The following is a 15,466-nucleotide window of genomic DNA, read 5'->3' on the forward strand; positions in this document are numbered from 1 at the left end:
CAAAACTAGAAGTTATAGGCCTAGAAATTGGGTTTTGGCTTAGCCAGGGCTTTAGCGCCGGAAATTAGTGCTGGCGCTAAGTCCCCTGCGCGCGCCAAAAATTCAGTGGCGCCGCGCCCAAACGGCTGCCGGCGCTACTGAAGGGTCTTAGCGCCTGGAAAAGGGCGCTAACTGCCGTTTCGCGCTGCAATTCCGGCGCTGCGGCACCCGATGCGGTGCGGCAGGCTGGGGAAGTGCAGGCCTCCTCCTTCCATTAAGGAGGAGCTGCCTGCACCCGGCCGCGGCCCGCGCAAATCTGCTTAAAAATGAGCCCGGCACCTCGGACAAGTGCCGGGCTTGCATCTGTTCCGGGGGGGGGGGGGAGAGAAGTCCGGGGAGGGAGCTGCGGGCAGGCGGCCGGCGGGAAAGCGGCCGGCCGCCGCGGGGCCTTTAATGCGCCGGTGCTAACTGCAGTAAGGCACCTCTGACAAAACGCTGGTTGCGGCTGCCACGGGCGAGGCGGCCGCAACTCAATTTCGGAGTTCGGGCGGGTTACCATGGCAACCGGGACGCTGCGCACACCGATGACGTCATCGGTGCCGGCGCAGCGCTACCGGAGCAACGCCGATTTAGGGCCCCAGGGAATTTCACTACTGGCCATAACTCCGGCGCAAGGCCCTCTAGCGCCTCAAATGAGGCGCTAAGGCTACTGAATTTTCAGCCGATAGACTTTAACAAGTTGGCTTTTAATCACTAAGATCAGAGCTAACATCTCAACACACCGACTGGCTCACAGGAATGAGTCATACAGATCCTGAGATCTTTAAGTAAGAGAAGTCAGGGGCGGAGCCAAGAGCCAAGACCTGGAACCTTCCAGGTTAGTCGGGAAAGAGGAAGTGAAACTATACACCGTGTGGGGGAGGGTAATATACATGAGTGCAAAACGAATACAGGCAAGACAAACAGATTTCATTACACTATATAATTCCCTTTTTTAAAAATGTATGGACTCTGCTCCTTCAACAACTGTTTGTGGCACAGAATTCCATATTCCAGCAAACCTCTGTCAGCCGTGGCTCAGTGGGCAGCACTCTCGCACGCCTCTGAGTCAGAAGATAATGGGTTCAAATCCCACTCCGGAGACCGGAGCGCAGAATCGAGGCTGACGCTCCCAGTGCTGCACTGAGGGAGTGCTGCACTGTCGGAGGTGTCGTCTTTCGGATGCGATGTTAAACCGAGTCACCGTCTGCTCTCTTGGGCGGACGTAAAAGATCCCATGGCCAGTATTTGGAAGAAGAGCAGGGGAGTTCTCCCCGGTGTCCTGGCCAATATTTATCCCTCAACGCCTTAAAAAAAAAAAAAAACCCCGATTATCCGGTCATTATCACGTTGCTGTTTGTGGGACCTTGCTGTGCGCAAATTGGCTGCTGCGTTTCCCACATTACAACAGTGACTCCACTTCAAGAGCACTTCATTGGCTGTGAAGCGTTTTGGGACGTCCTGAGGTCATGAAAGGCGCTATATAAATGCAAATCCTTTTGATGATTTTTGTGATCGTCTTAAATTTGCGCACTCTTGCAGACCAGTGGGAACGATCTACATGTATTTAGTTGGGATGGGGTGGGTGCTGCATTTATGGCGATGCTGTCTTTCAGGTGAGCTATTAAATTTGTTCTAGTGAGTTGTTAAAATATGGCACTATTTGACCATGTCCTGCCTCCCTCGAGTAACCCTGCCAAAAAAAAAATGCCTCACCGATCACCCATTTCAAAGCTGTTTGGGCAGTTTCTTCGTGTAGAATGGCTGCCCCAAATAAACCACTTCGCTCCACAAAAGCTATTCTTCAAAAGAACTTTGACGTTTTGACATTGTAAGGAGCTAAGATAAATGCAAGTTTTTTTTTCCTGGAAGAAAATTGAGAGGAAGGAAAATTATTTATGAAACGAGAACAGCTTATATATTTATATAGCACCTTTAACATCGTGAAACGTCCCAAGGCGCTTCGCAGGAGCGTATATATATCCCAGGCAGCTGAAGGCACGGGGGATGCCCAAGAGACCAGAATTGAAGGAGTGCGGAGATCTCCTGAGGGTTGTGAGGCAGTGGAAGCTGCATAAAGTGCGCTGCCTGTCACAATAAGGTGCTGAGGCAACCTTTTTGCTGACTTTAATTGGATTGTTGGCTGCCAGGCGTTGTCACAATGTAAAGGTGATTAAAGCGTGCACACAAATGCGGCACTGGGGAGTTTTGAATTGGGGAAACTTCCGAGCTTTCTTTTAAGCTAGTGATTAATCAGATTCTGTGTACAATAACTGTTCCTCATAGAACCAAGCTAGACTGTTGTCAGGTCTCTGGAAATTCCAGTTGACTGTTCATTGTTGAGCAAATGAAACTTGATATAGCAGGAATAAAGCGAAACCAAAATACTGCGGTTGCTGGAAATCCGAAATAAAAACAGAAAATGCTGGGAATACGCAGCAGGTCAGGCAGCATCTGTGGAGAGAAACGAGCGTTAACGTTTCAGGTTGATGACCTTTCAGCAGAACCTGAGCAGGAATAGTTTATGAATGTAAAATATTAACGCCTAAACATAACTTTACCTAATTGTCATTCTACAGTGTGGTTTTATTAAAATTATTGAATGTTGAGATGTAATCTTGCCCCATAAAATATTGTCATGCGCCCAATATTCCACTCTGCGAATAATGCCTGAGGATTTACTTAATCAACCATTTAATTCCATGCACGTGTGTGCACAAACGCACACGTACTCTAGCAATCTTACGGGAGGCCCCCAAGTCTGAACTTTGAAAACACGCGATGCTGATGCTCTCCTTGTCTAGGTGAGTGCAACTGCGACAACACTCGGGGAAACTCAACACCATCCAGGACAAAGCAGTCCGCTTGATTGGCACCCCATCTACCACCTTAAACATTCACTCCCTCCACCGTCAGAACACCATGGCTGCAGTGTGTACCATCTACAAGATGCACTGCAGCAACTCACCAAGGCTTCTTCGGCAGCACCTCCCAAACCTGCGACCTGTTCCACCTAGAAGGACAAGGGCAGCAGGCGCATGGGAACACCGCCACCTCCAAGTTCCCCTCCAAGTCACACACCGTCCTGACTTGGAAATATATCGGCCGTTCCTTCATCGTCGTTGGGTCAAAATCCTGGAACTCCTTCCCTAACAGCACTGTGGGAGTACCATCACCACACGGACTGCAGCGGTTCAAGAAGGTGGCTCACCACCACCTTCTCAAGGGCAACTAGGGATGGGCAATAAATGCTAGTCTTGCTAGAGCCACCCCATCCCCAGAATGAATTAAAAAAAAAAAAAAAAACTCGCTCTTCATGTGTGAACTGAAGCACTATTGGGGGGGCCATTTTAACCTAAGCTGCCCTTGGGGAAACCGACGGGATGGGGTGCAGCGCTGATTTTTACACCCCACCCGATTACATTGAAGGCAGGTGGAGAGTGATATCAGGTGGGGATGTGAAACTGGCGTTCCGCTCGGTCCCGTGGGATTCCCGTCCACCGAGCTGGGTGAAGATGACAGTGTCCCCGGCGTCTCAGTTGTGTCTGATCCTGTGTGCTAACATCGTACATGTCAGCCCTTCTGCCGAGTCTGCTGGGCAGCGACCAGCAGCAAGGACCCAGGAGCGCTCTCTTCTGCAGCGGCCAGCTCTGTACTGGGTGGGAATTGAACCTGGGCCCTTCTGCTTTTTTGTGACTCCGTCGCTCTTTGCTTCCACTAGCCCGAGCCACGGAGGAGAGTTTTCAAGCCAGCTATGCAGGCTGATTTTTTTTCGCCACCGAAGCAGTCGGGTGCAACCGCGGCAATCTTTGCCGCGAATATTGTCTCTAAAGCAGGTAGTGCCTGCTGCTGATGAGTAAGTTAGCTGGCAGCCACTGCAACGTGGCAACACTGGCGAGTAGGCTCGTTGGTGCATTTAAAAAAAAACTGAAACTGAGGAACTTTGTACTGGCAGTGAGCATTATTACGGCGAATTTACAGCACAGAAACGGTCTGTGCCAGTGTGTGGGTTTGTGTGTCGCTGGGTGGCCAGCATTTATTGCCCATCCCTAGTTGCCCCTTGAGAAGGTGGTGGTGAGCCGCCGCCTTGAACCGCTGCAGTCCGTGTGGTGAAGGTACTCCCAGTGCTGTTAGGGAGGGGGTTCCAGGATTTTGACCCAGTGACGATCGGCGATATTATTCCAAGTCCGGATGGTGTATGACTTGGAGGGGAACTTGGAGGGGGTGGTGTTCCCATGCGCCTGCTGTCCTTGTCCTTCTAGGTGGAAGAGGTCGCGGGTTTGGAAGGTGCTGCCGAAGAAGCCTTGGCGAGTTGCTGCAGTGCATCTTGTAGATGGTACACACTGCAGCCACGGTGCGCTGGTGGTGGAGGGAGTGAATGTTTAAGGTGGTGGATGGGGTGCCAATCAAGCAGGCTGCTTTGTCCTGGATGCTGTCGAGCTTCTTGAGTGTTGTTGGAGCTGCACTCATCCAGGCAAGTGGAGAGTATTCCATCACACTACTGACTTGTTCCTTGTAGATGGGGAGTTAGGAGGTGAGACACTTGCTGCAGAATACCCAGCCTCTAACCTGCTCTTGTTGCCACAGTATTTATGTGGCAGGTCCAGTTAAGTTTCTGGTCAATGGTGACCCCCAGGATGTTGATGGTGGGGGATTCGGCGATGGTAATGCCGTTGAATGTCAAGGGCCGGTGGTTAGACTCTCGCTTGTTGAAGATAGTCATTGCCTGGCACTTAAGTTGCAGCTAACATTCGCGCCACACATCAGCCCAAGCCTGAACGTCGTTCAGGTCTTGTTGCATGCGGGCATGGACTGCTTCATTATCTGAGGAGTTGTGAATGGCACTGAACACTGCAGTCATTGATGAAGCAGCTGCAGATGGTTGGGCCTAGGACACTGCCCTGAGGAACTCCTGCAGCACTGTCCTGGGGCTGTGTGTTTTCTACTCCACACGAGCCTCCTCCCACCCCTCTTCATCTAACCCTATCAGCAAAGGAACAGGAGTAGGCCATTCTGTCCCTTGAGCTTGCTCCGCCATTCAGTGAGATCCTGGTTGATCTGTATCCCAATTCCATCCGCCCGCCTTGGCTCTATATCCTTTAATACCCTTGGCTAGCAAAAATTTGCTAACATTTAAAAATCATTAATTGAGATAGCATCTACTGCTTTTTGTGGGAGAGAGTTCCACCCTTTGAGTGAAGTGTTTATTCTTCTTGGGCAGTCCCTCGGAACCGAAGATTACTTGCTTCCACATTAAATATGAGTTCTCCGGTGACTGATGAGTCCAATGCGGGACCTACAGTCTCTGTCACAGGTGGGGCAGACGGTGGTTGAAGGGGCGGGTGGGTGGGGTGCTTGGGTTGACGTGCGCTCCTTCCGCTGTTTGCACTTGGCTTCCGCTTGCTCCCGGCGAAGAGACTCGAGGTATTCGGCGCCTTCCTGGATGCTTCTCCTCCACTTTGTGCGGTCTTGGGCCAAGGATTCCCAGGTGTCGGTGGGGATGTTGCACTTTTTCAAGGAGGCTTTGAGGGTGTCCTTGAAGTGTTTCCTCTGCCCACCTGGGGCTCTCTTGCCGTGTCGGAGCTACGAGTAGAGCGCTTGTTTTGGGAGTCTCGTATCGGGCATGCGGACAATGTGGCCCTTCCATCGGAGCTGATCGAGCGTGGTCAAAGCCTCGATGTTGGCCTGAGACGGTGCGCCTATCCTGCCAATGGATTTGCAGGATCTTGCGGAGGCAGCGTTGGTGGTACACCTCCAGTGCTTTGATGTGCCTGCTGTACATGGTCCATGTCCCTGAGGCATTCAGCAGGACGGGTATCACTGCTGCTCTGTAGACGATGAGCTTGGTGCCGGGTTTGAGGTCCTGGTGTTTCTTGACTTCCCCTCCTGAATGGCCTTACTCTGATTTTAAGGTTATGTCGTCTTGTCCTAGACTCCCCACCAGTGGAAAAAATTTCTCTCTACCTACCCTATCAGTGCCTTTGCGATCCTAAAGACCTGAACCAAATCAGCTCAACCCTCTATATTCCAGGGAATACAAGCCTAGTATATGTAATCTCTCCTCCTAATTTAATTTTCTATTCCTTTCTCCCTCATACTTGCCTAGCTTCCCTAGAATCATAGAATGATATAGCACAGCAGGAGGCCATTTGGCCCATCGTACCTGAGCCGGCTATTTGGTAGAGCTATCCAATGAGTCTCGCTCGCCCTGCTCTTTCCCCATAGCCCTGCAAATTTTTTCCTTCAAATATTTATCCAATTTTTTTTTTTGAAAGTTACTGTTTAATCTGCTTCCACCACCCTTTCAGGCGGTGCATTCCAGATCGCAACAACTCACTGTGTATATAATTTTTTTAAACGTTTCCTCATGTCGCCTCTGGTACTTTTGCCAGTCGCCTTAAATCTGTGTCCTCTGGTTGCCGACCCTCCTGCCACTGGAAACAGTTTCTCCTTATTTACTCTTTTATCAAAACCCTTCATGACTTTGAACACCTATCAAATCTCCTCTTAACCTTCTCTGCTTTAAATGTTATCTAGTGAGAATGCAATGTAGTTAATGCTCACTTTTTTTACTGCCTTGTGGTTTTCTGCCCTGTTAAATGCATGCGATTCCCTGGTATGGAAAGGGGTGTTTATGCCACTCTGGTGTTGCTGATTCCTGTCGTCCATGTGATCAACACATGACACACTTTTTTGTTTGGGAGACTCGCAGGTCGGGGACACAATCTGCCTTTTTGGCACTAAAAGCCTTTTCCTTTTTGGCCTCCTAAAATGAGTTGGCCTGGCGTCGCTGTGCCATGATGCAAGCGCGCTTCATGTGCCAAAAACACGTGCCGTGCAGAAATTGTCACACCGCAGCACTCTGGGAGCCAAGCACGTGTTTACAGATTCCAAAAATGAAGAGTGTAAATCTGAAGCCTTCCACATCTCTCGTACTGCCTTCAGTTTAGGTCACTTTTTTAATTTTTATGTACTTGTTCTTGGGGTGTAGCTGATGCCAACAAGGCCGAATTTATTGCCCGTCCCCAACTGCCATCTTGAAAGTAACTGGGAGCCAGTGTAGGTCTGCGAGCACAGGGGTGATGGGCGATCGGGACTTGGTGCGAGTTAGGACATGGGCAGCTGAGTTTTGGATGACTTCGAGTTTACCAAGGGCAGAACGTGGGAGGCCAGCCAGGAGTGCTTTGGAATAGTCAAGTCTAGAGGTAACAAAGGCATGGATGAGAGTTTCAGCAGCAGATGACCTTTTCTAGCTCGGAATAGATCCAAGATCGAGCCATGGAGCTTCCACATGTGTGTGGCTCTGCATCCTAACTGGGTGACACTATTCACCTAAGCTATTTTTGGGTGAGTGGAGGGGTGGGATGGGGTGGAGAGACTATTGGCCATCAAGGGCCATTGGAATGGACTCTACAAGTTGGCCTTATTGACTGACATGCCCCCGAGGTCAACTTATTAACAGCAATAAATAAAGAATCCAGAATTTCTTTGCTCTTGTAAAGAGTTGAGGGGGGAGGAAATGTTGGCGATGCTTCTGTGACCACACTTGTAGAATATAAAAGGGACGCGTGCATTGTAATACACCAAGTCATCTATTTCTGCGCCCACTGTCCCGACTGAACGACTTGCTGATCTTTGTCCATGGGCCAGTTGAGGTGGTGCTACATGATGTCCTGTGACACATCCTGCTGAATATTGATGTGCAAGTCACGGATTAACGCAATCGTGGGCCGGGGCTACTGGTTTATGGCGACTGAATAAATCAAATTACGTTTTCATCGTACAATGGCAAAATACTGCGGGGGCTGGAAATCTGAAATAACAACAGACAATGCTGGAAACACTCAGCAGGCGAGGCAGCATCCGTGGAGAGAGAAACAGAGTTAACGTTTCAGGTCTGGGACCCTTCATCAGAACTGGAAAAATCTGGAGATGTAACAGGTTTTAAGCAGGTGCAGAGACAGGGAGGGGAGGGGAGGGGGAGGAAGGAAGGAATTGAAGGAACAGTCAGTGCTAAGGTAAGAGGCAGGATGACTCTCTCCGCCACTTTAACAGTTTCCTGGCCCCAACCGCCTCCTTTTCACCATGGACGTTCAATCCCTCTACACCACCATCCCCCACCAGGACGGCCTGAGGGCGCTCCGCTTCTTCCTTGAACAGAGGCCCAACCAGTCCCCATCCACCACTACCCTCCTCCGCCTGTCTGAACTTGTTCTCACATTGAACAACTTCTCCTGACTCCACTCACTTCCTCCAAATTAAAGGTGTTGCTATGGGAACCCGCATGGGCCCTGCCTTTTCATGGGATATGTGGAACATTCTTTGTTCCAGTCCTACACGGGTCCCCTCGCTCACCTCTTTTTCCGGTACATCGATGACCGCATCGGTGCCGTTTCCTGCTCTCGCCCTGAACTTGAAAAGTTCATTCACTTTACTTCCAATTTCCACCCTTCCCTCACCTTCACATGGTCCATCTCCGACTCTTCCATTCCTTGACTTCTCTGTCTCCATTTCTGGCGATCGGCTTTCAACAAACATCCACTGTAAGCCCACTGACTCCCACAGCTACCTGGACTACACTTCCTCCCACCCCGCTTCTTGTAAGGACTCTATTCCATTCTCCCAGTTTCTCTGTCTCCGCTGTGTCTGTTCTGACGATGCCACCTTCCATACCAGTGCTTCTGACATGTCTTCCTTTTTCCTCAACCGAGGATTCCCCTCTACTGTGGTTGACATGGCCCTTGATCGTGTCCGTTCCATTTCCTGCACTTCTGCTCTCACCCCTTCCCCTCCCTCCCGGAACCATGATAGGGTTCCCCTTGTCCTCACCTTTCACCCCACCAGCCTCCACATTCAACGGATCATCCTCCGCCATTTCCAACGTGATCCCACCACCAAACGCATCTTCCCCTCACTTCCCCTTTCAGCATTCCGAAGGGACCGCTCCCCCCGGGACACCCTGGTCCACTCCTCAATCACCTCCAACAACCCTTCCCCTTCACCTGGCACGTTCCTGTGCAAGCGCAGGAGATGCAACACCTGTCCTTTTACCTCCTCCCTTCCCACTGTCCAAGGCCCCAAACACCCCTTCCAGGTGAAACAGCGATTTACTTGTACTTCTTGCAATCTAGTATACTGTGTTCACTGCTCACGATGTGGTCTCCTCTACATTGGGGAGACCAAACGCAGATTGGGTGACCGCTTTGCGAAACACCACCGTTCAGCCCGTAAGGGTGACCCTGAGCTTCCGGTCACCTGTCACTTTAATTCTCCGCTTCACTTCCACTCTGATCTCTCTGTCCTCGGCCTCTTACACTGTTCCAATGAAGCTCAACGTAAGCTCGAGGAACAGCACCACATCTTTCGATTAGGCACTTTACAGTCTTCTGGACTCAACATGGAGTTCAACCCCTGCTCCCATTTTTCATGCTGTATGATTTTGCCAACCCCATTTGGAACATTTTATCTTTCCTGCCTCTTACCTTAGCACAGACTGTTCCTTCAATTCCTTCCTCCCCTCCCCGCCCCCCCCTCTCCCTGTCTGCAACTGCTTAAAATTTGTTACATCTCCAGCTTTTTCCAGTTCTGATGAAGGGTCCCAGACCTGAAACGTTAACTCTGTTTCTCTCTCCACGGATGCTGCCTGGCCAGCATTTTCTGTTGTTGTTTTCATCGTTTGGGATTCTGAAATTGTTACTCAAAATTATTTTTCTGTTTTTAAAGAAAGAAAGACTTGCATTTCTATAGCGCCTTTCACGACCACCGGACATCTCAAAGCGCTTTACAGGCAATTAAGTACTTTTGTAATGTGGGAAACGTGGCAGCCAATTTGCGCACAGCAAGCTCCCAGCAATGTGAAAATGGTTTGAGGGAGAAATATTGGCCAGGACACCGGGGATAACTCCCCTGCTCTTCTTCGAAATAGTGCCGTGGGATCTTTTACATCCACCTGATGGGGCCTGGGTTTAACGTCTCCTCCGAAAGAAGGCACCTCTGACGGTGCAGCACTCCCTCAGCACTGCACTGGAGTGTCAGCCTAGCTTTATGTGCTCAAATCCCTGGAGTGGGACTTGAACCCTCAACCTTCTGACTCTGAGGCGAGCGTGCTACTAACTGAGCCACAGCTGACACTGTGGAAGAAAGCTTAGACCATGGGAGTGGGTTTCTGTGCCTGTCAGACACCAGACTGACCCACATGCTCTCCGATGAGGAGAGCTTGAGTAGAATGGGCCTATATTCTCTGGAGTTTAGAAGAATGAGAGGTGATCTCATTGAATCATGTAAGATTCTTGGAGGGCTTGACAGGGTAGATGCAGAGAGGCTGTTTTTCCCCTGGCTGGAGAGTCTAGAACTAGGGGTCATAGTCTCAGAATAGGGGGTCAGCCATTTAGGGTGGAGATGAGGAGGAATTTCTTCACTCGGAGGGTTGTGAATCTATGGAATTCTCTACCCCAGAAGGAGGTGGATGCTGAGTCGTTGAGTATATTCCGGACAGAGATCAATGGATTTTTGGACACTAAGGGAATCAAGGGATTGGGCGGGAAAGTGGAGTTGAGGCCAAAGATCAGCCATGATCTTATTGAATGGAGGAGCAGGCTCGTTGGGCCGTATGGCTTAGTCCTGCTCCTATTTCTTATGTTCACACTGGGGGAAAAAAAGGCGGCTGTGTGGGCAGGACAGAATCGGACTCCGAGATGCCCTTTGGTTATGCAGGCCTGCTTACACTGTGTCCAGGAGCTTGCATGAAGAAGAGTAACTTGGGTGAGGTACTTGAGGCTGGTTGTGCCTCAGTATCTTCAGGTGGGGATTGGAGGGATTGGGGAAAAGAGTTTGTCAACTTGCCTTTAAAAACCTGGCATCAAAAACTTTTAATTAAAAAAAAAAAAAACTTTCTGTCCCTCTTCCAGCTGTCTGCTTGTGCCAGAGACATTAAAGCTTACATTTACAGCCTGAAAGGAGCTACTGTTAAAAAGTTATTGAACAACACAGCCCCGAAAGCTTTCCAGTCACTTGGGCTGTTGGTTGGAATTTGCTGTAAATGAGTCTTCCTGGAGCAACTTAAAGAATCCTGGACCAGCTCCAGATCAGAGTGTGGTGGAGGTTCTGAGGATTCCTTGCACTGTCCCATCAAACACTCCCAGGGCAGGTACAGCACGGGTTAGATACAGAGTAAAGCTTGCCAGATATGTAGGCAAATCTCAGAAAAATGCGAAAATAATAGGGTAATAATAGTGGGGGATTTCAACTTCCCCAATATAAATTGGGATAGTCAGAGTGTGAAAGGCTTAGAGGGTGCAGAATTCTTAAAGTGCATCCAGGAGAGCTTTTTGAGCCAACATGTAGAAAGTCCTACAAGAGAGGGGGCGGTACTGGACCTAATTCTGGGGAATGTAGCCGGGCAAGTGGTGGAAGTGTCAGTAGGAGAGCATTTTGGTGACAGTGACCATAATTCGGTGAGATTTAAGGTGGTCATGGAAAAAGACAAAGACGGCCCGGAAATAAGGGTTCTAAATTGGGGGAGGGCCGATTTTAATATGATAAGGCAGGATCTGGCCAAAGTGGACTGGGAGCAGCTACTTATGGGAAAATCCACATCAAAACAGTGGGAGACTTTCAGAAGGGAAATAGAGAGAGTACAACGCCAACATGTTCCTGTAAAGGTCAAGGGTGGGACCAACAAGCAAAGGGAACCTTGGATGACAAGGGATATACAAAAATGCATTAGAAATAAAAGGGGGGCTTTTGGCAGTTACAAAAGACTAAAGACGGAAGAAGCCCTAGAGGAGTATAAAAAGTGCAGGGGCATACTTAAAAAAGAAATTAGGAGGGCGAGGAGGGGCCATGAAATAACACTGGCGAGCAAAATAAAGGAAAATCCTCAGATGTTTTATAAGTATATTAAGGGCAAGAGGATAACCAGGGAAAGGGTAGGGCCCATTAGGGACCAAAGTGGCAATCTGTGTGTAAAGCCAGATGATGTAGGCGGGGTTTTAAATGAATTTTTTGCATCTGTGTTCACTATGGAGAAAGACGATGCAGACATAGAAATCGGGCAAGGGGACTGTGACATACTTGAACATATTAGCATCGAGAGGGAGGAGGTGCTAGCGGTTTTAGCAGGCCAAAAAGTGGATAAATCCCCAGGCCCGGACGAGATGTATCCCAGGCTGCTGTGGGAGGCAAAGGAGGAGATTGCAGGGGCTCTGACACTAATTTTCAGAACCTCTCTGGCCACAGGGGATGTACCAGAGGACTGGAGAACAGCTAACGTAGTACCATTATTCAAGAAGGGTAGCAGGGATAAACCAGGGAATTACAGGCCAGTGAGCCTAACATCTGTGGTAGGGAAATTATTGGAAAAAATTCTGAGGGACAAAATTAGTCTCCACTTGGAGAGGCAAGGATTAATCGGGGATAGTCAGCATGGCTTTGTCAAGGGTAAATCATGTCTGACAAATCTGATTGAATTTTTCGAGGGGGTGACTAGGGGGGTGGATGAGGGAAATGCTGTGGATGTGGTTTACATGGACTTCAGTAAAGCTTTTGACAAAGTCCCGCATAGGAGACTGGTCAAGAAGGTAAGAGCCCATGGGATCCAGGGTGCCTTGGCGCGTTGGATCCTAAACTGGCTGAGTGGCAGGAGGCAGAGGGTGATGGTCGAAGGTTGCTTTTGTGACTGGAAGCCTGTGTCCAGTGGGGTACCTCAGGGATCGGTGCTGGGTCCCTTGTTGTTTGTGATCTACATAAATGACTTGGATGAGAATGGAAAAGGTATGATCAGTAAGTTCGCAGATGACACAAAAATTGGTGGGGTGGTAAATTGCGAGGAGGAAAGCCTCAGGCTACAGGACGATATAAACGGGTTGGTCAGATGGGCGGAAAAGTGGCAAATGGAATTTAACCCTGAAAAGTGCGAGGTGATGCATTTTGGACGGACAAATAAGGTAAGGGAATACACAATGAGTGGTAGGACCCTAGGAAGTACAGAGGGTCAGAGGGACCTTGGTGTACATGTACATAGATCCCTGAAGGCAGCGGAACAGGTAGATAAGGTGGTTAAAAAGGCATATGGGATACTTGCCTTCATTAGCCGAGGCATGGAATATAAGAGCAGGGAGGTTATGATGGAGCTGTACAAAACGCTGGTGAGGCCACAGCTGGAGTACTGTGTGCAGTTCTGGTCGCCTCACTATAGGAAGGATGTGATTGCTTTGGAGAGGGTGCAGAGAAGATTCACCAGGATGTTACCTGGGATGGAGCGCCTCAGCTATGAAGAGAGGCTGGACAGGCTGGGGTTGTTTTCCTTGGAGCAAAGAAGGCTGAGGGGGGACCTGATTGAGGTGTACAAAATGATGAGGGGCATAGATAGGGTAGATAAAGAGGAACTTTTCCCCTTAGTAGGGGGGTCAATAACAAGGGGGCATAGATTCAGGGTAAGGGGCAGGAGATTTAGAGGTGATTTGAGGAGGAACTTTTTCACCCAGAGGGTGGTTGGAATGTGGAACTCAATGCCTGAAAGGGTGGTAGAGGCAGGAACCCTCACAACATTCAAGAAGCATTTGGATGAGCACTTGAAATGCCATTGCATACAAGGCTATGGACCAAATGCTGGAAAATGGGATTAGACTGGACAGGGATGGATGGGCGGCGCGGACACGGTGGGCCGAAGGGTCTCTTTCTGTGCTGTAAAACTCTATGACTCTACACTGTCCCATCAAACACTCCAAGGGCAGGTACAGCACGGGTTAGATACAGAGTAAAGCTCCCTCTACACTGTCCCATCAAACACTCCCAGGGCAGGTACAGCACGGGTTAGATACAGAGTAAAGCTCCCTCTACACTGTCCCATCAAACACTCCCGGCGCAGGTACAAAAACAGAAAAGTGCTGGAAACACTCAGCAGGTCAGGCAGCATCTGTGACGGTTTCAGGTATGTAATCCTTTGCCAGAACTGGAAGATGTTGATGAGCAACTTGGAAGAAGGAACAAGGCGAGGGACAGGTGAAGGAGGAAGACCACATACAGAAGAGAGGAAAAAGAATGAGCTGTAGAGCGATCGGGTGGAGAACAGGAGATGACGGTGATAAGTGTGTAAGACAAAAGGAAGTGTGCAAGCATAGCTTAGATGTGAGGTAAAGGTCTCTATACTTTTCCTGAAATAGCTCAAGGAACCCTTAAGACTGGATTAAACCAGAAAATGCTGGAAACACTCAGCAGGTCAGGCAGCATCGGCAGAGAGAGAAAGAAAGTCAATGTTTCAGGTCGTTTAATTTTTGCCGTTTGTGACGCAAGGTCGTGATATAACAGGTTTTTAGCAAGTACAGAGGCAGGGAAAGGTTGGGGATGGGAGGAAAGAACAAAAAGGAAGGACTGTGATAGGGTGGAAGGCAGGAGTGATTAAATGACAAAAGGGAGGATGGTGCGAGGCAAAAGGGGGTGGTAATGGGACAAGTAAAGAAACAAAAGATGGGTCGAGAGGAGCTGTAAATGGTAACAGCAAAACCATTACTGAAAAAATGGGAGCAGTGGGTATGATCTGAAATTGTTCAACTCAACCAAAATAACACAAACAGATTATCTGATCATTTTCACATTGCTGCTTGTGGGAGCTTGCCGTGTGCAAATTTGCTGCCATGTTTCCCACATTACAAAAGTGACTCCACTTCAAAAAAGTACTTCATTGGTCGTAAAGTGCTTTGAGACGTCCGGTGGTCATGAAAGGCGCTGTATAAATGCAAGTCTTTCTTTATCTTTTTTCGATGAAGATTGTAAAGTGCCTAAATCGAAAGATGTGGCGCCGTTCCTTGAGCTTCATTTAGAACAGTGTAGGAGGCCGGAGTGGGACGGGGAATTGGATGAGGTGTTGCAATGGTTTCATTTCCCCGCTTTGTTCCCCGCCTGCAGAGTGCGACTCCGCAATGGAGGATGCTGCAACCCGTGCACCAGCCTTTCAGCACCGGATCGGACCAAGCCACGTTCGACATGATCTCTCGCTACAAGGAACGCCCGTGGGAATACCTGGAGAGCGAAGGTACTTGGCTCATATTCAAAATGCAAGCTGGGCCGTGCACTGGCTCCGCCGTTGTGAAGCACTGCTCAAGTAACGCGCCGGGATTAGTCGAGACCTGGATCAGTTCTCACGGTTCGGTCCGTGGGGTTTCTCTTGGAAGCCGATCATTACCCGACCCTGTGTTGACTGCTGTAGGAATCGCCCCTCGGACCAGAATGTCCCATGATACTTGAGCAAAATTTGACACCTCCTTTCAGTCTATGGATGTGGGCTGAGGAGAGCTGCTAGCGAATAAACTGGGTGGTATTTAGCATGGATGAAACTGATCTCTAAATGAGGGGCTTCATGCACTTATTGGCCCAGATATTCCGATCGCAGGCCTCCTGCGGGCGGAAGGCTGCGATCTGGAAAAATCTGCGCCCTCACCCGAGGGCTCCC

At 49.4% G+C, this 15,466-nt stretch overlaps 1 protein-coding gene across 1 annotated transcript in view; it reads left to right on the forward strand.

Annotated features, from left to right (window-relative positions):
* The window catches only part of mrps18b (mitochondrial ribosomal protein S18B), a 65,050-nt gene that overhangs the window by 34,667 nt on the left and 14,917 nt on the right, over positions 1-15,466 (forward strand). The window contains exon 2 of the mRNA XM_085974913.1: positions 14,923-15,049. Within this exon, the coding sequence (XP_085831039.1) occupies positions 14,923-15,049 (127 nt within the window). The remainder of the gene's footprint in view (positions 1-14,922; positions 15,050-15,466) is intronic.

This window comes from Somniosus microcephalus, unplaced genomic scaffold (assembly GCF_052327205.1).
Source record: "Somniosus microcephalus isolate GS21.2 unplaced genomic scaffold, FLI_Smic_1.0 unresolved_chr1, whole genome shotgun sequence".
NCBI lineage: Eukaryota > Metazoa > Chordata > Chondrichthyes > Squaliformes > Somniosidae > Somniosus > Somniosus microcephalus.